General features: G+C 43.3%; 7 protein-coding genes across 7 annotated transcripts; 3 read left to right on the forward strand and 4 right to left on the reverse strand.

Moving 5' to 3' along the window:
- The first annotated feature begins 665 nt into the window (after positions 1-665).
- EAF01_002065 (uncharacterized protein) lies at positions 666-2,329 on the forward strand. The gene is made up of 4 exons (XM_038910315.1): positions 666-1,058; positions 1,177-1,645; positions 1,698-1,864; positions 1,926-2,329. Exons 1-4 carry the CDS (start codon positions 984-986, stop codon positions 2,040-2,042), a joined length of 828 nt encoding a protein of 275 aa, XP_038775127.1. The 5' UTR covers positions 666-983; the 3' UTR covers positions 2,043-2,329.
- A 338-nt stretch (positions 2,330-2,667) lies between these two features.
- EAF01_002066 (uncharacterized protein) lies at positions 2,668-4,566 on the forward strand. The gene is made up of 3 exons (XM_038910316.1): positions 2,668-2,873; positions 3,072-3,495; positions 3,595-4,566. The coding sequence occupies exons 1-3, from the start codon at positions 2,808-2,810 to the stop codon at positions 4,359-4,361; spliced, it is 1,257 nt and encodes a 418-aa protein (XP_038775128.1). The 5' UTR covers positions 2,668-2,807; the 3' UTR covers positions 4,362-4,566.
- EAF01_002067 (uncharacterized protein) lies at positions 4,567-5,504 on the reverse strand (the record flags this gene model as incomplete). The annotated part of the gene is made up of 3 exons (XM_038910317.1): positions 4,567-4,718; positions 4,847-4,949; positions 5,363-5,504. The coding sequence occupies 3 exons, from the start codon at positions 5,502-5,504 to the stop codon at positions 4,679-4,681; spliced, it is 285 nt and encodes a 94-aa protein (XP_038775129.1). The 3' UTR covers positions 4,567-4,678.
- Positions 5,505-6,483: 979 nt separating this feature from the next.
- On the forward strand, positions 6,484-8,672 carry EAF01_002068 (uncharacterized protein; the record flags this gene model as incomplete). The annotated part of the gene is made up of 3 exons (XM_038910318.1): positions 6,484-6,842; positions 6,899-8,320; positions 8,378-8,672. 3 exons carry the CDS (start codon positions 6,484-6,486, stop codon positions 8,670-8,672), a joined length of 2,076 nt encoding a protein of 691 aa, XP_038775130.1.
- Positions 8,673-9,294: 622 nt separating this feature from the next.
- On the reverse strand, positions 9,295-11,481 carry EAF01_002069 (uncharacterized protein; the record flags this gene model as incomplete). The annotated part of the gene is made up of 3 exons (XM_038910319.1): positions 9,295-11,041; positions 11,096-11,203; positions 11,278-11,481. 3 exons carry the CDS (start codon positions 11,479-11,481, stop codon positions 9,542-9,544), a joined length of 1,812 nt encoding a protein of 603 aa, XP_038775131.1. The 3' UTR covers positions 9,295-9,541.
- A 1,258-nt stretch (positions 11,482-12,739) lies between these two features.
- Positions 12,740-14,302, reverse strand: EAF01_002070 (uncharacterized protein; the record flags this gene model as incomplete). The annotated part of the gene is made up of 2 exons (XM_038910320.1): positions 12,740-12,744; positions 12,907-14,302. The coding sequence occupies 2 exons, from the start codon at positions 14,300-14,302 to the stop codon at positions 12,740-12,742; spliced, it is 1,401 nt and encodes a 466-aa protein (XP_038775132.1).
- A 1,143-nt stretch (positions 14,303-15,445) lies between these two features.
- EAF01_002071 (uncharacterized protein) lies at positions 15,446-16,479 on the reverse strand (the record flags this gene model as incomplete). The annotated part of the gene is made up of 4 exons (XM_038910321.1): positions 15,446-15,473; positions 15,545-16,008; positions 16,071-16,266; positions 16,343-16,479. The coding sequence occupies 4 exons, from the start codon at positions 16,477-16,479 to the stop codon at positions 15,446-15,448; spliced, it is 825 nt and encodes a 274-aa protein (XP_038775133.1).
- Between the last annotated feature and the right edge of the window lie 434 nt (positions 16,480-16,913).

Consider the following 16,913-nt stretch of genomic DNA (forward strand, 5'->3'; position numbering starts at 1 on the left):
TAATTAACATTCGATCTTCCAACATTTGCGAGAATAAAAGACTTCAATAATTCAGGACGTGCTTTCGACGTGCTCTAGTACTGACTAGAACGAACATTCCACGGCTACGCGCAGGGAGAGGTCCAGCTCACTAGAGCATCTGGAAAGCGTAACTGTTGTAGACCAATGCAAGATTCATAGCATCTACCCGAAAATCTAGAAAGGAGAGCTTCTTATTGTAAAGCTGCGACGCCCCAAATATCAGTTAGACGACTCAACCCCCTAAACAATCTTCGCGAGGAAAACATCGCATTTTAATCTGCTCTGCTCTGCTCTGCGACAAAGTGCGGGGACCCGACCTTATCTAAACGAGAAATATTAGATTGTCAATTGCCCTCAACGTTTTCCATCTAATTACACAACTAACCATAGGTACTGTAGATAACAGAAACTGTCGAACGCTTTCCCCCGTCTGTCTTGAAGCAAATCTACCTATAAAGGCGAAGGGAATCAAACATTAATGCATATTCCTATAGTTACGCGCTGAGTAAATCTGTACTCATTGCAATCTATTTGACATCAAGTCTCGAAACAACGCATGAATTGATTGAATGCTAGCGAATGATTTCGTAACTGAAACTAACAGTATTGCCGGTGAAGGAGTGGCTCAATGGTTTCGGGGAAGGTAACAATTTCTTTCCCCCTCTTTCACTTCAATCATCCTTCATAATCGATTCTCAAGTATTCTTATTCCATATTGTCGCATTTCAGAGTCATCTATTTGTTTTCTGAATTATTTATTTCATTTGATTTGGCTGGAGAGAATCATACGAAAGCGAACAATATCAAGGCATATAATTCGTGGTTCCGAGTAGTCCTATCGGAAACCAAAAGATCATCCATCTTGTCTTGTCTTTGTCTCTGTCGTCATAATTCCCAAGAAACCCACCGTCCAATTCACAACCCATTTATTTCTCTTACATACTCGCCGCCCTCCCGCAACCATGCCTCTACCGTTCGAGATCCAACGGAGACGCTTTATGCGGACAGCAAATAGCAAATACATTTACGGCAGAGTTGTGAGTTTCGCGCACCTTCCATTTGATCCCGTCTCTACTTCTGGGCCGGATTGCCTAGTGATTTTAGGCCCGAACCAATTTCCAGCTTTCAGATGCTAACAAAAATTTGCAACCACAGCCTCTCATCCACACAATCATCTTCCTCATCGAACTCATAATGGTCGGCAGACTTACCGCAAAATTCAACAGCTACTATGCTGCCCGTCCGGTACTCACCATGATGGTGACAAACGCAGTACTGGGTGGCATAGCTGACACAGTGGCACAATCTATAACAGCAATTAGACAATCCGCTGTGCGAAAACAAGGAGGATTAAGGAAGGATGATTCGTTGGCCATAGAAATTCACGAACTCGATAGGAAAAATCCGTTCAATGATCGTGATCTTATTCCTGATTCCAAGATTCTGCCACCACCTTTTGATTTTGAGCGCTTGACTCGATTTATGGCGTATGGATTCGCGATGGCCCCTATTCAGTTCAAATGGTTCCAGTTCCTATCAAAAGCATTTCCAATCACAAAATCGAGTGCTTTTGGACCAGCAATGAAGATGGTTGCGATGGATCAATTAGTCTTCGCACCAGTCGGTATGAAAAGTCCTTCGTTATCATTAGAGGCATGACAACTAACTTTTCGTAGGCATCGCTAACTTCTTTATCGTTATGACCGTTGCAGAAGGTGGCGGCAAGAGAGCGGTTGCTCAAAAGCTAAGAGATATGTATCTTCCAACACTAAAGGCTAACTTTTTGGTTTGGCCTTTGGTACAAATCATTAACTTCCGTCTTATGCCACTACAATTCCAATTGGTTGGTTCTTCCCCAAAGCAAAATCTTTCCTCCCAGTGCTTATTGTTAACAAATTTAATAGCCATTTGTTTCGACTGTTGGTATTGCATGGACAGCTTATCTCTCCTTATCGAATGCAGCTGAAGATGCTTTGGAAGTTCGATCAGCCCCGGTATCACCAAACATCAGATTATTGTAACTCTAGACCCGAGTATGCGAAAAGGTAGGCACGACGGACAACTCGGAATCAGCGGCATTGGCAAAGGATGGAGTTCTAGGTCTATGGATTTTGGTCTGGATAGGTCACATTAGACAATATATCTACAAGTTTCATTTTCATATCTGGTTGGGACATTCAAATGGTGTTTGGCGCCTGGGCTTTTGGAGGTGAATATCACGATTTCTTTATAGACCATAGATATACATATCGTATTGATTCTACATAAGTGCAAATCTATTAGCAATAATATTTTTTTCTGAAATCTGGATCTATTGGCTGGCACTTGCTCCTTGTGATATTCCACTTGCCTACCCTATGTGAGCAAACAAGCTTGACGGAATGCCTAGGTATATAGAGGGCGCCTTGACAGAAATCGCAAATGCCTGACTATTCAAACACCCAAGAAGATATCCGCGTCTCAGAAACCTATACAGCTTGGACTTCACGTTCAAGCACTTTCAATAGACAATAAGGTGATGGTTTAGATTTCTTGGAATCTGATACGAAGAGGTCACGGATACTCCCGACAAGCTGCCGAGGAGAGGATCCAAGAAAACCACCCCACCATGACAGAGGGGCATTCCATCAAATCTCAACTCACGTCCCTTTGGTTTTAAGCTTTTGTTTCTTCTCAACCGATTTCTAAATTAATACCATCTTTGCAATCAAAACTATAAGAAACTCATTCCGAATCTTCTTTTTTCTAACTATCACCCAATACTTTGGATCTTTAACTACAAGAAGATGTCTCTTTCAAACAAGCTTTCCATCACCGACGTTGACGTCAAGGACAAGAGAGTTTTGATCAGAGTATGTTTACAGTTCCCGCACCTGTCTTTGAATTTCCATCGTATAATCTTATGTTATATTGTATTGTACTCACACTATATTGAGTACAAGTCATACTTTTTTGTTCAGGAATCACTGGAAGATTGGAAAGCCGCATTCTACACACTAAAGATGGCATCTAAAATAAGTCAAGTAGCTAACTAACTGCCTACCCACTAGGTCGATTTCAACGTCCCTCTCGATTCCGACAAGAACATTACCAACAACCAACGTATTGCAGGCGCAGTCCCAACTATCAAATATGCCATCGACAATGGTGCCAAAGCCGTTATCCTCATGTCTCACTTGGGACGTCCCGATGGAAAGGCCAACGCTAAATACTCTTTGAAGCCCGTCGTCCCAGAGCTCGAGAAGCTTTTGGGTGGAAAGAAGGTCGAGATGGCACCAGACTGTGTAGGAAAGGAAGTCGAAGAAATCGTTAACAAGGCAACTGGGGGACAAGTTGTGTTGCTTGAGAACTTGAGATTCCACGCTGAGGAGGAGGGAAGCTCGAAGGATGCAGAGGGAAAAAAGGTTAAGGCTGATAAGGAGAAGGTAGAGGAGTTCAGAAAGGGTTTGACTGCTTTGGGAGATATTTTCATTAGTGAGTCATTTTTTTAGGTTTATTGCGGATTTTGGAGTTTTGATGTCAAGCTTCATTTTGGGCATTCAAACGGGGCACAGGCTAATTCACGGCCTCAAGATGATGCTTTCGGAACTGCCCACAGAGCTCACAGCTCCATGGTCGGCGTTGATCTTCCACAAAAGGCATCTGGATTCCTCATGAAGAAGGAACTCGAGTACTTCGCTAAGGCTTTGGAGAACCCTCAACGACCATTCTTGGCCATTCTCGGAGGAGCTAAAGTTTCCGACAAGATCCAATTGATCGACAACCTCCTCGGCAAAGTCAATAAGCTCATCGTTTGCGGTGGTATGGCATTCACCTTCAAGAAGACATTGGAGGGTGTTAAGATTGGTAACTCTCTTTTCGATGAGGCTGGAAGCAAGACCGTTAAGGATCTCGTTGAGAAGGCTAAGAAGAACAACGTTGAGCTTGTTCTACCAGTCGATTACATTACCGCCGACAACTTTGCTAAGGATGCCAACACTGGCACTGCTACTGATGAGGAGGGTATCCCAGATGGATGGATGGGACTTGACTGTGGAGAAAAGAGTATCGAACTCTACAAGAAAGCTATTGATGAGTCCAAGACTATCCTCTGGAACGGTCCACCAGGAGTCTTCGAATTTGAGGCTTTTGCCAAGGGTACCAAAGCAACTCTTGATGCTGCCGTCGATGCTGCTCAGAATGGAAAGATTGTTATTATTGGTGGCGGTGACACCGCTACTGTGGCTGCCAAGTATGGAGTTGAGAGCAAGCTTAGCCACGTTTCAACTGGTGGTGGAGCTTCTTTGGAATTGCTCGAGGGCAAGGATCTCCCAGGTGTTTCTGCTTTGTCGAGTAAGTAAATTTGGAGGTCACGTTTGTAGCATGGTTCGGTTCTGATAGGATATCAGACCGTTCAAATAAGTCCAACCTATGATTATAGGCAAATTCGTTGGATGCGGAGACAGTATATGATAGCTCGAATCACGAAGGGACATTTGGAACGACGAAATGAATAACAAAAAAACATTATTATAGAGAAATGCATATCATAATCATCTCCATTTTATGCCCATCATCTTCTAGTAATTTCTACTGTGATGTGGTGTATGTGATATGATGTCATGCCCTTGAACTCCCCATTGAATGCGCGTCACCCATGGAACAAGATATTTCCTGCTCATCTCTTCTTGTTTGCTTCGACTTTTTTCAATTCTTCCCTATGAACAAAATATAGTTAGTACATAATAATTGTATGCGTAGCAATAGACTGCGCGAATGGAGGTGGCATAGCTGGTAGGTGTGGCATGGAACGAGGAGAATCAGGGTGTGGCATGGTGATACGTACTTCAATTGCGCGGAGAAATCCTCCGAAGTATCATCGTCATCCCAGCTCTCTTCCCACAAATGTGTGTTGTCGCCGGGTACTTCTGTGTCTTCTTGGCTCCAGTCTAGAGGCGTAAACATGTTAGTTTCGAATCTGTAAATCTGTAGATCTTGTTCTTGTATGATATTGGCTTATTTGATGTGTGGAAGCGGAGAGCAGAGTTGAGATAACAGGAGGAGCTGTAGAATGCAGACGCATATCTCCGCAGTTCCAAATCTGTATCCCAACTGCACTGTACTTCTGCGAGCAAGCTCGTCAAGCTACACAAGCTCTCCCCCATGTCGTCCATCATCCATGGCCCATTTGCCAAATCCCCAAGCTTCAAAATTCATCAGACACCATAACGCAATTGTGGTCATCAATTAGGAAACCGCTTTTTTACACGGTTCACTTCAGTGTTTGACTCTATTGGGTATCATCACTTGAACCGCTTTCGAATTGTTACCAATACCAAATATAGATTAAGAGAAAACCTACTCTCAACTGGGAAATCTTCAAACTCATCATCTTCCTCTAATGTGGTAACGGGCTTTTGATCTTTTGACACATCGGCGGATGATTTATCGGCGCTGGTGGCCTTTGTTGTTGGGGCGGCGCCAGAGGTTGGTGCTGCGGACATGATGGGTGATTTAAAGGTTAAATTCGATGATCGAGGATGGAAGGTATGGTAATGCGGTATCGTGTTCGTTCTGTGCGAAGGTCGAATTGTATGGATATAGATTTGCGATGCAAAGGTGATTTGGAGTCTCCAGCTTGCACTGTACAGCAGAGTGAATTCGCATGAGGCAAGCTCGCAAGAAATCCCTGGTAGATTAGATAAGCTCCGGACCAATAAAGCTTAGTCAGTTAATGCACCATACCTAAAAGAGCCTTGCCGCTTTGCTGTTCCGCCGCCTCTTCTAGGCCTGAGCTCTTCCGATGGATCCAACAATCACTCACTACCTACCTACCTACACAGCCCAGGTACTCGGAAGTACTTTCTTTAACCTTGACAAAAATGGATAGATGACGGCTGCCTCCAAGTTCACTCACTGATGATCATAAATACGAAGTGCGAAGCTGTGGAAAGTAAGCTACGGACTTTACTTTACTTTCACATTCTTGTTTCTTGTCTATCTTCTCCTTTCTTTTCGTTGAATGTGATGCGATATTGTGACTGGAATATCGGTTGATCTGGACTATTATAAGAAGGATCTCTTTCCTTTTTCTCTCCTGACTTCTCTTCTGATTGCTTCGTGCGTGTCTGTGAAACTATCAACATCACCTTCATCACCATACTTGCCCCAATTCACTGCCCCGCATTCTCCGAGCGCCAGGTTTTCGAACTTTCAATACATCAACGTCGTTTCACCAACAGGATCGACCATATCCGAGGCCCTCCGGTTTGACCACTTATTGGGATTTATCTTGGACTTTAATAACTGTCTTTGACAAAATTGAATGTTCACGAACTTAAAATCCTATTTCACAGATACAAAATCCATGAACCCCTGGCCAGAATAACAGCCACTTAAGGTCGCGAGACCTTCACACATTATACACGAAAGCAAAACCACATATTATACACCCGCACAAACACATATAGTAGATCAGCCAAAATGAGCAGGTGGTTTAGATCCGCCGTAAAGGCAGCACCTACAATGGTTGGAGAAGACGAGGAACAGCATCTAAGGGATGTCGAGGCTGCAATGTTGAAATTGTTGAACGATGATATCGATGAAGCAGACAAATTGTTGAAGAAAAACGATTCTTCATACCATCATTTAGGAAGAGGAATATCCGGTTTCTTATCTGCGATGATGGGAGTAGAGAAGGATTTACTCAAGGAAGCTGCGGTAATTCTACTAGAAGCCGAGAATAAAAGTTGGGAGGATATGAAGAAAGCTCAAAAAGAATCCACGGCTTTCCAATCAAATATATACCCACAGGGTACAGAGTATCTGTTGTGTTATTCTGTGTAAGTATTATTATCAATGGGATGTGGAGAATTAGCGCTGATACAATTTATGATAGGGCTCAATTGACGAGTGCGATCACAGCCGTTCTCAGCGGAAGTATCACAGAAGCAGTTAAGGGTTTTTACAAATTGAGAAAGGCATATCTCACACTGGATGGGATACTGGAGATAGAAAACAAATATTTGGAGAAGATGGCGAGTTCAAATTCGAGTACGACTTCACTCACTTCTAGACCTCTGAGTCGAAAGAGCACTTTACCAGCAGTTACGGCTGATGATATTGCACACCAAACGGCAAATCTCTCTGTAGGAGACCTCGACGAAAAGGTGGACGAAAACAATGCTTCATTTCCAGACGTCTCGAAACCACCTTCACCTCCCTCGGTTACCAACCCCTATGATATCGACCCAGAGCTCGCAGAAAAAGTGTTCACCAATCGAACAGATATTTTCATACATTCTGGAGTTCGGTTGTGTTGCGGACTTTTGCTTCTCGTTTTCTCTATGATTGAAAATCCAATTTTCAATAAAATATTGTATATTGTCGGATTCAAAGGGGATCGAGAACGTGGAACCAGACTGCTATGGCAAGCGACAAGATATCAAAATTTCAACAGTGCTATTGCTGCTCTTGCTTTACTTGGATATTATAATGGATTGGTTGGGTTTTGTGATATTTTACCCACCGATGCAGGAGCCGATGAAAATCTTACGGGATATCCAAAAAAGAAATGCGAGGCGCTTCTAGCTGAAATGAAAACTCGACACCCTGATTCTAGATTGTGGAAACTAGAGGAAGCTCGCATGTTATCTTATAAGCAAGATTTGAACGGCGCCCTCGAAATTCTGGAAGAGAACTCTAAGAGTAAGATGAAACAAATCGCTATGATCAATACATTTGAGATGGCTCTTACTACCTTGTTTTTCCACGAATATCAAAAATCAGCCACGGCATGGATGGACTGCAGCGAGCAGAGTGCTTGGAGTCCAACATTATATCACTACATGGCCGGTGCTTCATATGTCGAACTCTATCGCAACACCCGAGTCAGCGATCCTACAGTAGCTAAGATCCACAAGAAAAAAGCTACCGAATTTCTCTTGAAAGCTCCACCTCTAGCAGGCAAACAAAAAGTCATGGCTAAGCAACTCCCTTTTGACATCTACATAGTAAGCAAAGTGGGCAAATGGGAACAGAGAGCCAAAACGTGGAATGTAGATCTTGTAGATGCGATTGGTCCTAGTCCTTTTGTTGAAATGATATACTTCTGGAATGGAGTCAAGAAGAGTGGAAATGTGGAGTTGCAGAAATGCTTAGATCTGCTCGAGGAGAATAGAATGACGTGTCCGGAGAATTGTAATGAGGATGAGGATGATAAGGCTATTCATCTTTTGCTACGTGGTTGTGTCTTGAGAAATATGGGGAGGTATGAGGAGGCGAGGAAGATCTTGTCAGGGGAAATTGTGGATTCTGAAAGGTATTGTCCCTCTTTATATCTATGTTTCTTCTGAACATCATGACTAACGCATACCAGACATGCACGCGGCGCTCTCAGAGATGACTGGACTCTTCCTTCCGCCTATTACGAATTAGCATGTTGCTCCTGGCACGAAAAAGATTTGCCCCCAACGGGAGATACAGTTTCGGAAGGCAAGATTTCCGATGGTAAATTAACAGAGCATCGGAAGGAAAAAGTACTCGACTGCGAAGAGAAACTACTCAAGTTGCATAGCTGGCCACAAACGTATGTTTTTGAGGCGAGGATGAGCTTCAAGATTAGTACTAGTTTGCTTACGGTCAGACGAGAGAAGGGATTAAATGGTCTTTAAAAAAAGATCAAGAAATCGGGGGATGACTGGGCGATAGAGATAAATAGGTGAAAAGACGTAGGATGTAGAAAGAAAAGACGTACATCGGTTTGCGTTGGTATTTATAGATAGATGACTTGGGTTTGGCATTGGAGTTTTGGTTAGCGAGGTGGATGGTTGCTGGGACTGGATAATGGAGACATGAATCATATCATTGTGATCTGAAGACGAAGAATAAATTCCAAAAGGACTTTAGGAAGAAGAATGAGAATACGAGTAAAGAAACAAGTAAAGATAGTTGTGCGTAAGATTAGATAAATTGAGATGAAATGAAATGGGAAATTTTGAAAAGTATACTATTTGTTACAAGACCTCCCTCTATTTACAAATGAGATCAATAGATTGCTTCTCTGAGGAAAGGGAAGACATTCAATTTCACTATATTCAATGTGAAGTAGCGATGGTGACTTAAGTAAGAAAACACAAGGTTATATCTGAACTTCTTCTAGATAGATGTATTTTCAAGCCAACTCTTGGTAAATGTTAAATTCGAAAGATCACATTCTCATCCGAAAATCAAAGACTGAATCGGACGACGGTATAATACTCTGTGAAGTGAGGAGCAATCAATATCTTGATCTCATCATGTCTTACTCCTAAAATCTCAACTTGGTATTTTCATATACACTCAAAATTCGCTCTAAATACAAAGCCTGAAAGATGAATTTGTGCATGTCATATAACAGGTCCAAAGAAAATCGCTTGCCAAATCCATTTAACCGATTTTCATGAGATGATCATCTCTTCCGTTCATATCATCATCTCATATAACTTTATTCGTCCATCCTCGCATAGGACACTGGAATGATCACCAACTTTTACCATCCTCTCTAAACCTCATTACTTGGGTATTCAACACTTCCAATTGCAACAAACTCTTCCTTCAATGCTCTCACACTGACGAATCTACCCAAAAGATTCATACTTCCTGCCTTATCGTTTGTTCCACTAGCTCTTGCACCACCAAAAGGTTGTTGTCCAACCACAGCGCCAGTACTCTTGCAGTTGACATAGAAATTACCTGCCGAATTTCTCAGTGCTTCTTCAGCATATCTAATCGCGGCTCTATCGGTTGCAAAAACTGCACCAGTAAGTCCGTACTCAGAGGTGGTATCAACGAGCTTACAAACCGACTCAAAAGCTTCAGCTGGAGCCGAAGAATCATCGTAGACGTATACTGTAAGAACTGGACCGAAAAGTTCAGTAGAAAGAAGAGGGTGTCTGGGGTTGGTGGTTTGGTAGATAGTTGGATGGATATAATAACCGGTTGAATTATCGTGTTTGCCTCCTACAAGAAGTTCGAGCTCGGCGTCGGATTTGGCGTTGTCAATGACTCCTGATAGCTTCTTGAACGATGGTTCGTGAATAACTGGACCGATAAAGTTCTTTGGATCCTTTGGAGATCCAATTGAAAGTTTGGATGTTTCTTCAACCAACTTTTCCTTGAATTGAGGCCAGATAGATTTGGGAACATATGCTCTTGATGTAGCACTACACTTCTGACCTTGGTACTCAAAAGCGCCACGAACAGTGTTGAGAGCAGCATTCTCTACATCAGCTGAAGAGTGAATAAGATGAAAATTCTTTCCTCCAGTCTCTCCTACAATTCTTGGATATCCTTGATACCTACCCTCGGCAACCCCGTCTGCGATTGATCCATAGAGCTTTCTGAATACAGCAGTACTTCCGGTGTAGTGAAGCGCAGCCAATTGCTTATGTTCCAAAACAACCTTGGTAACTTCAACAGGGTTTCCTGGCACGAACTGGATAACATTCTTCGGGAGGCCAGCCTCGAGCAAAATGTTGTACAATAACCAATTGGAGGCAATGGCAGAATCAGATGGTTTCCAAACTACGACATTTCCCATCAAAGCTGGTGCACCTGGCAAGTTACCGGAAATTGCTGTGAAATTGAATGGAGTAACAGCGTAGACGAATCCCTCCAAAGGTCGGTACTCGAGTCTATTCCAGACACCAGGGGAGTGATGTTCGGGTTGTTGCGCATACAATTCCTCGGCATATTGAACGTTGAATCTGAGGAAATCTGCCAACTCTGCAGCAGAATCGATCTCGGCTTGCCAAGCATTCTTTCCCTGTCCCAACATTGTAGCAGCCATGATTTCATATCTATACTTGCCAGAGATAAGATCTGCGGCCTTTAGGAATATAGCGGCTCGGTCTGCAAAAGGGAGAGATTCCCACTCGGGTTTTGCGGCGAGGGCGGCATCGATTGCGGAGGAGACATCGGACGGGGAGGCATTTGAATAAGTTGCGACTTTTGAGGAATGATCGGCTGGGTTGAGCTGGTGGGAGATGGAAGAGGTTTTAATCTATAATTGTTGTTAGCTTTATTTACTAGACTGTGAGAAAAGACTAAGGCTGACCTCTTTACCTCCGACTACCAAGGGGACTTCCAAAGGCGTCTTACTTTCTAATCTCTCCAATGCCTTATAAAGTCCATCGCGTTGTGCGGATCCCTTAGCATAATGATGCTATATCATCCATTAGCATTCCCATTGCTCTTCCGAACGAAAGCTACAGCTTCTATTTTCTGGACACAACTTACGTTTGGCTCATTCACCACCTTTGGAATCTTAAAGCTTGCAATTGTGGCCATATTGTATCTATTTCCTGTACTTGATGTGATGCTACTACCCAATGTGCTGGTGCGGGGTAGACGTATTGAAGCTTCACATTTGTAAGAAGCAATCAATGAACAACGATTAATTGTTTGAAAGCTTCTAGAGCTTTTGATATTTCTTGCGAGCATGATGGATGAATGAAGAATTTGCGAACCAAAGAAACAAAGAAAGATGTTTAAGAATAATGAGAGGATATGCCTACCTCGAATATAAGAACAATTGGTGTTATCGCGTGTATCATTTGTTTCATGATAAGCACACTGATGCGCCGAGTAACGGACAATTATACGTTTGAAGCTCTAGCTATCAGTTCGGTTTCTAACGGCTTTAGCATAATTAGACGCTAAGATTCATCTAAATTTATAGAGGGGGGTGGATTAGCCCCGCATTGATCTCGACGGATAAGCCAGGAGCAGAATCAACTGACGAAATAGTAGCAAAGATTCTCTTCCCATAATCGGAGCAAGAAGTGTATTGTATTATAAAAGTTGATCTTTCATGTTACTGTCGGCTGAATCGAATTGAATGTATCGAAAATCGAAAGTATCAAGGATATGAAGAGTTATCAAAGCCGTCTTGGTCCATAATGTTAAGTCAATGACAATTTTAGTGTCTCCACCAGAATGGATTTTTTTGGAGTTACTGATGAGAACTTGAGATACTGTATTGGTTCGTTGGAAAGATATATCAGACCATAAATCCCGGTACCTTTGCAAGTGCAATCAGGAGATGTAGGCTATTATTCGAGCATCGCGGTCTCTCATGATGGTTGTCTAACACTGCGCGGAACCCTCTCGGTTCAGATGAAGGGGTGAATTCGCGAGAGGGGAGAGGAGTTAAAAATAGAAAGCACGCTTTGTACGATGCAAATCACACACCCAACTGTGTTTTCTAGGTCAAAGACATGGAGAGACATTCGATTATCAAATCTGATTAGGAAGATTGAGAAGTTCCATCGGGGCTAATTATATTCACTGAGAAGTCAATATCCACCAAAGGCCTTCTGCTCTCCAATTCATTATTGCTGATTGAGTGAAATGCTTCTATGATAACTGTCATCTGAAGTCGATTAGGTTGCGCCAGATGCTCTCACCGCTTCCCACCACTTATTTCGGTTATCACTCGAAATTCGTCAATTACTTGCAGAATTCCTCGAAGTCCGGTTGGAAATTCTGGCTCTGTGATTCGAGGATCGTTGACTAGGACGTAAAGGATTTATGATCTCGCGCCGTCTATTGAAGGTTTCCGACTCTGGCTTATGAAATTTGATGGTCTGAGAATATTATTTGTCGGTCTTTTGTTAATTGATATGGGGATAAGACTCTCCAGTACAATCTCATCATCGCTTAACACCCCTTCGTGGCAATGTACAGTTACTATACCTACTTACACTCCAGGTCATCAATATTATCAATGTCAGCGGAATTGTGATAGCCCTAATTGAGGACATTCGAGCTTAGAAAGTGATAGGTCATTCGCAATTTTACATCGTTATACGTTCATTATCTTCCACAGCAATCTAAATAGCGCTACTACCATACTAGACTACTCACTCCTCCTTACAACCCCCGGAACTAGCCACCAAGCCCCCATCATACCCCCCAACAACCCTAAAACAACTGGCTGCAAAACTCTAGATCCTCCCCCGTCCCCACCATCCAAATTCGCCGCCAAAATACCAGTCACAGCTGGGAATATATTTCCACCGGCTTGAGCAACCACAAAAATTATACTCAAGGCAGGTGTAATGATTCTCGACGGAAGGAGTAGCTTGGTATGCGTAATTGCTGCTGGGAAAAGTGGTCCTAGAAGGAATCCGAGTAAACATACGATGACGACACTGCCGATTAGACTGGAAAGTCTCCAGCTAATGATCTGTAGAATGATGCATAGGAAGGAATAGAGGAAAATCATTCGCTTCTCGCCGAATCGATGAGTAGGTTCGATGAGGAAGAGACGACCGAGTGCGTTTCCTGCGTAGAAGAGGGTGGGAAGGTAGCCAATTGATGAGGCTTGGGCTCCTGAATTGGGCGCGAGAGTAAGGAGGTAAGTCACTAGCCAACCGCCGATGGTTATGACGCTACCCAAATGAAAGAAAAAGAAAAAACTGATGACCCAGACACTTTTTCCTCTCAGGACTTCCCCGATATCTCTCCGCATTGCATTTCTTCTTCTTGCATGATCACTCTGTTCACCTTCTTCACCTTGTTCTTCACTATCCTGATCATGCCGCGTTTTGATCACTATATCTCTTGCAAAGGCCCAAGCCACCAAACAAACATTCAGGCCTGCGACTCCAGCCAAAGCCCCATAACTCTCCATCCAGTGCACCGGCTTGGCAGTTGCAATGGCAGTTACAGCCAATGGACCAAGCAAACACCCCACACTATACGCCGCGTGTACCACACCCAACCACCGATGGGCCTTGTCACCAATCTGGGCTATAGAAGTATTTGCTTGGGCATCTTGGTATGCTTGGCCTAGAGCCGCCAGACCAAAGCTCACTACGAATAATGGCCATGGAGATCCCCAGATTCTTATAAATTGAGTCAATAGTTGCAAACTTGCACCTAGAAGTAGTATCCCACCGATACCCAGACGTAGATGGGTTTGGATAATAGGAATGCTAATCGCCGCAAATACCCAGCCGAGAAAGCAGGAGAGATAGAGAAAGGCGATGGAGGATGTGGAAAGCGAATATGTGTCTAATATGTAAGGGATGAGAGAACCGAGACTACCATCATTGAGACCGGCGGTGAAAAAAGCAAGAATTGATGATGCAATTCTCAGGATCAAGGCAAAATTTGATGTTGATTCGAGAGGAGATGACGATTGGTCAGATAGGAGGCGAGATGGTATATTTTGTGATGATGATACTGCTACTGGCCTAAGTACGGAAAGGGGGATCTCGGTTGAGGGACTTTCGTGAATGGTCTGCGTCTGGGACATGATGTTGCCACTCTTTCAGGGAGGAGCAAAAACAAAAACATACAACAGTGGGGATTCGCTGGTGGTCACCCGCCCAACTACTAATCCACCGATCTGAAGCTTGTGTATGGCAGAGCGGACGGGATGCCCAATTCTCTTCAGTCTATGGTCGTAAGTGGCAACGTTTTTACTTAAACTCAATATGTTCGTTGTTTCAAAAAGCAGAATCTTTTATCACAGAAATACTTCTAGCAGATGTACGTATACAAACATGACATGATTGACAGTGACGTACGTTTTTGAAAGTTCAGCTTCTCATCGCTTGACGGCCCGACATTCCAGGACCCACAGATAAGGTCAATGTTTGGACCATAATCTACCACCTTGATGGCGCCCTCCCGATTGGCAGATTGGTGATGCAAATGAATGTGCACATGACCATACATGGCTTTCGAAGCAATTGGTATCATTGCCTATTCCATACACTCTCAATTGAATCCCGTGAAAACATCATACTCACCACCAAGGTGAAACAAACGATTGCAAGCTTTGTACGAAAAAGCAGGGCAAAGGCAGGACCAATAGAGTTTGAAGCAATTACTTCTCGCATTTAGAGTTTACGATTGAGGTGGCCAAATCTCTCATTATATTGCCCTGACGAGGGCCTAGGCTAACGCATCCACTAGGGACCGCTCATACACAATCATCAAGATCATGCACATAACTAAAGCTACAGCATCTCCATGCATCCCAACAGAAATAAGAAAAAGTGGTGCGAAGAAGTCGCCCGACCAGTAGATCCATCTATACCATTTCCTTTTCAATTCCAAACGCAACGAGTAACATACCCACAGAGTAAGTTAAGCAATTTGTGAAGGTTGATAGCAAAACAGTACAGAAAGCAAAGAAAAAGCAAACGCGAGTTCCTTCCGCTAAAAAGAACAACATCGAAGCGAGATAGTAAGGGGTATGACTGAGAAAAGGATAGAAAATTAATCTCGTGTATCATCAAAAAGGTGGCCAACCTCTATATCGAGGCGGAGGAATTTTGTGCAAGCATCGCAAAAATCTCCGAAATGGGTACCAAATTTGATGGAGATATATGATCAATCTCAAAAACAATTGACGCCGTGCCGAAATACCTAACATGGAACATGCAACACTTCAGATGGTTTTTGGAGATTTGGAATTTCTAACTTAGAAGTCAGTAAACCTGTGAGAGAGTAGGTCAGTAGTTCATGGAGAAGGGGGGAAGTGGCTAACCCAATATCCACAATGTCATCCACATGATTGCATAATGCCACGAAAAGGTCAAAAAAAAGTTTACCGCCACTCTCCATTTCTGTCTGCATGGTTCCGCTCCTCTTAAATGTCTTACGACATCTGATAATCAAGGCAAGATAATGAGCGCGTAGCCTAGAGTCCGTGTCTGGCGTGTTGTCATAAGCATACCGAGCACTGCGAAGAATTGTAGCAACCTCAATTCCACTCTGTAAACCTTGCTTCCGAAGAGCAACGCGTTTGAGTTCCTCGAGACCATACTTCTCCGCAGCGCAGTATATGACAGTATCCTTTAAAAGATGTTCTCCCACGCTGGATATATAGCTTGTAGCCTCTACCGACCCGCGGCCACCTATATTTTCGGGATTGGGTGAATGATCTGCATCCTCAAGCTCCCAAGAGTTTCGGCGTTTGTGGTGAATCAAACGTGGATAGTAGTCACCCTTCTGTAAACTTGTCAGTACCACCGAGATGGCCACCGTATATTTTACGTCATCGGTAAACATACGTAAAGGTATTCGAGAACACAGGAGAAGATTTCAGGTTCTTCATCGGGTAAAGTGATCCTCTTACTCTGCGCCTCGAAGAATTGTCCTCTCATTGCCGTCGCAAAGTACGGAGAAAAGGAAAGCACATCTTCATGCGCCGCAAACAGTCGTCCTTCCTTGCCGATTGTAAATGTTACAATTGGTGAGGTCAAGCTACTATAGTGATGTCCCATCAGTTTAAATTCGACTCAAGCCCGGATTCATATTCAACAACATGATCAGCCTGCCTTACCTCGCATTGGGTGAGCTTTGCGAGCTTTGATCGAACGACTTCTGCAATTTCGACAATTTTGCGGGATCCCTATATGATTTCTTTGATTTGATGTTCTTTTCTACACGATCATTTGATCTATGGGAACGCTTGAACATGGCTGCTTCGGGTGTATTGTGAATTGATCGATATATGGACTTGGGGGGGGGTAATTGGATGAGTGTCGAAATTAGTATTTGGATGTGAGGGTAGGGAGAGAAAGGTGATTGAATTGACACACAAAACGAAAGCTTGACAGGGTCTCGGAAGAAATCTCAAAATTGTACTAAGTGACAGTATTGAGATTCTTGAGTGTTGGTAGTCGACCCGAATGGTGTGGTAAGGAAAGGAAAAAGAGGTCGCGAGGGCGCGAAGAGGCCTCAATATATACTGCGGCCAAACATTCTCTTGGCAGGCAACCAAGGTGTATGCCACGTGATACTCGGTCAGTCCAATTGAGATTCAAGTGGTAAGGATCAAAATGTCTTTTACATTTGATTCGTTCTACTCAATGCTCCTCAGCCTCAAGTTCATATCGCGATGACTTCATTCG

Source organism: Botrytis porri (genome assembly GCF_014898465.1).
Source record: "Botrytis porri strain MUCL 3234 chromosome Unknown BPOR_002, whole genome shotgun sequence".
NCBI lineage: Eukaryota > Fungi > Ascomycota > Leotiomycetes > Helotiales > Sclerotiniaceae > Botrytis > Botrytis porri.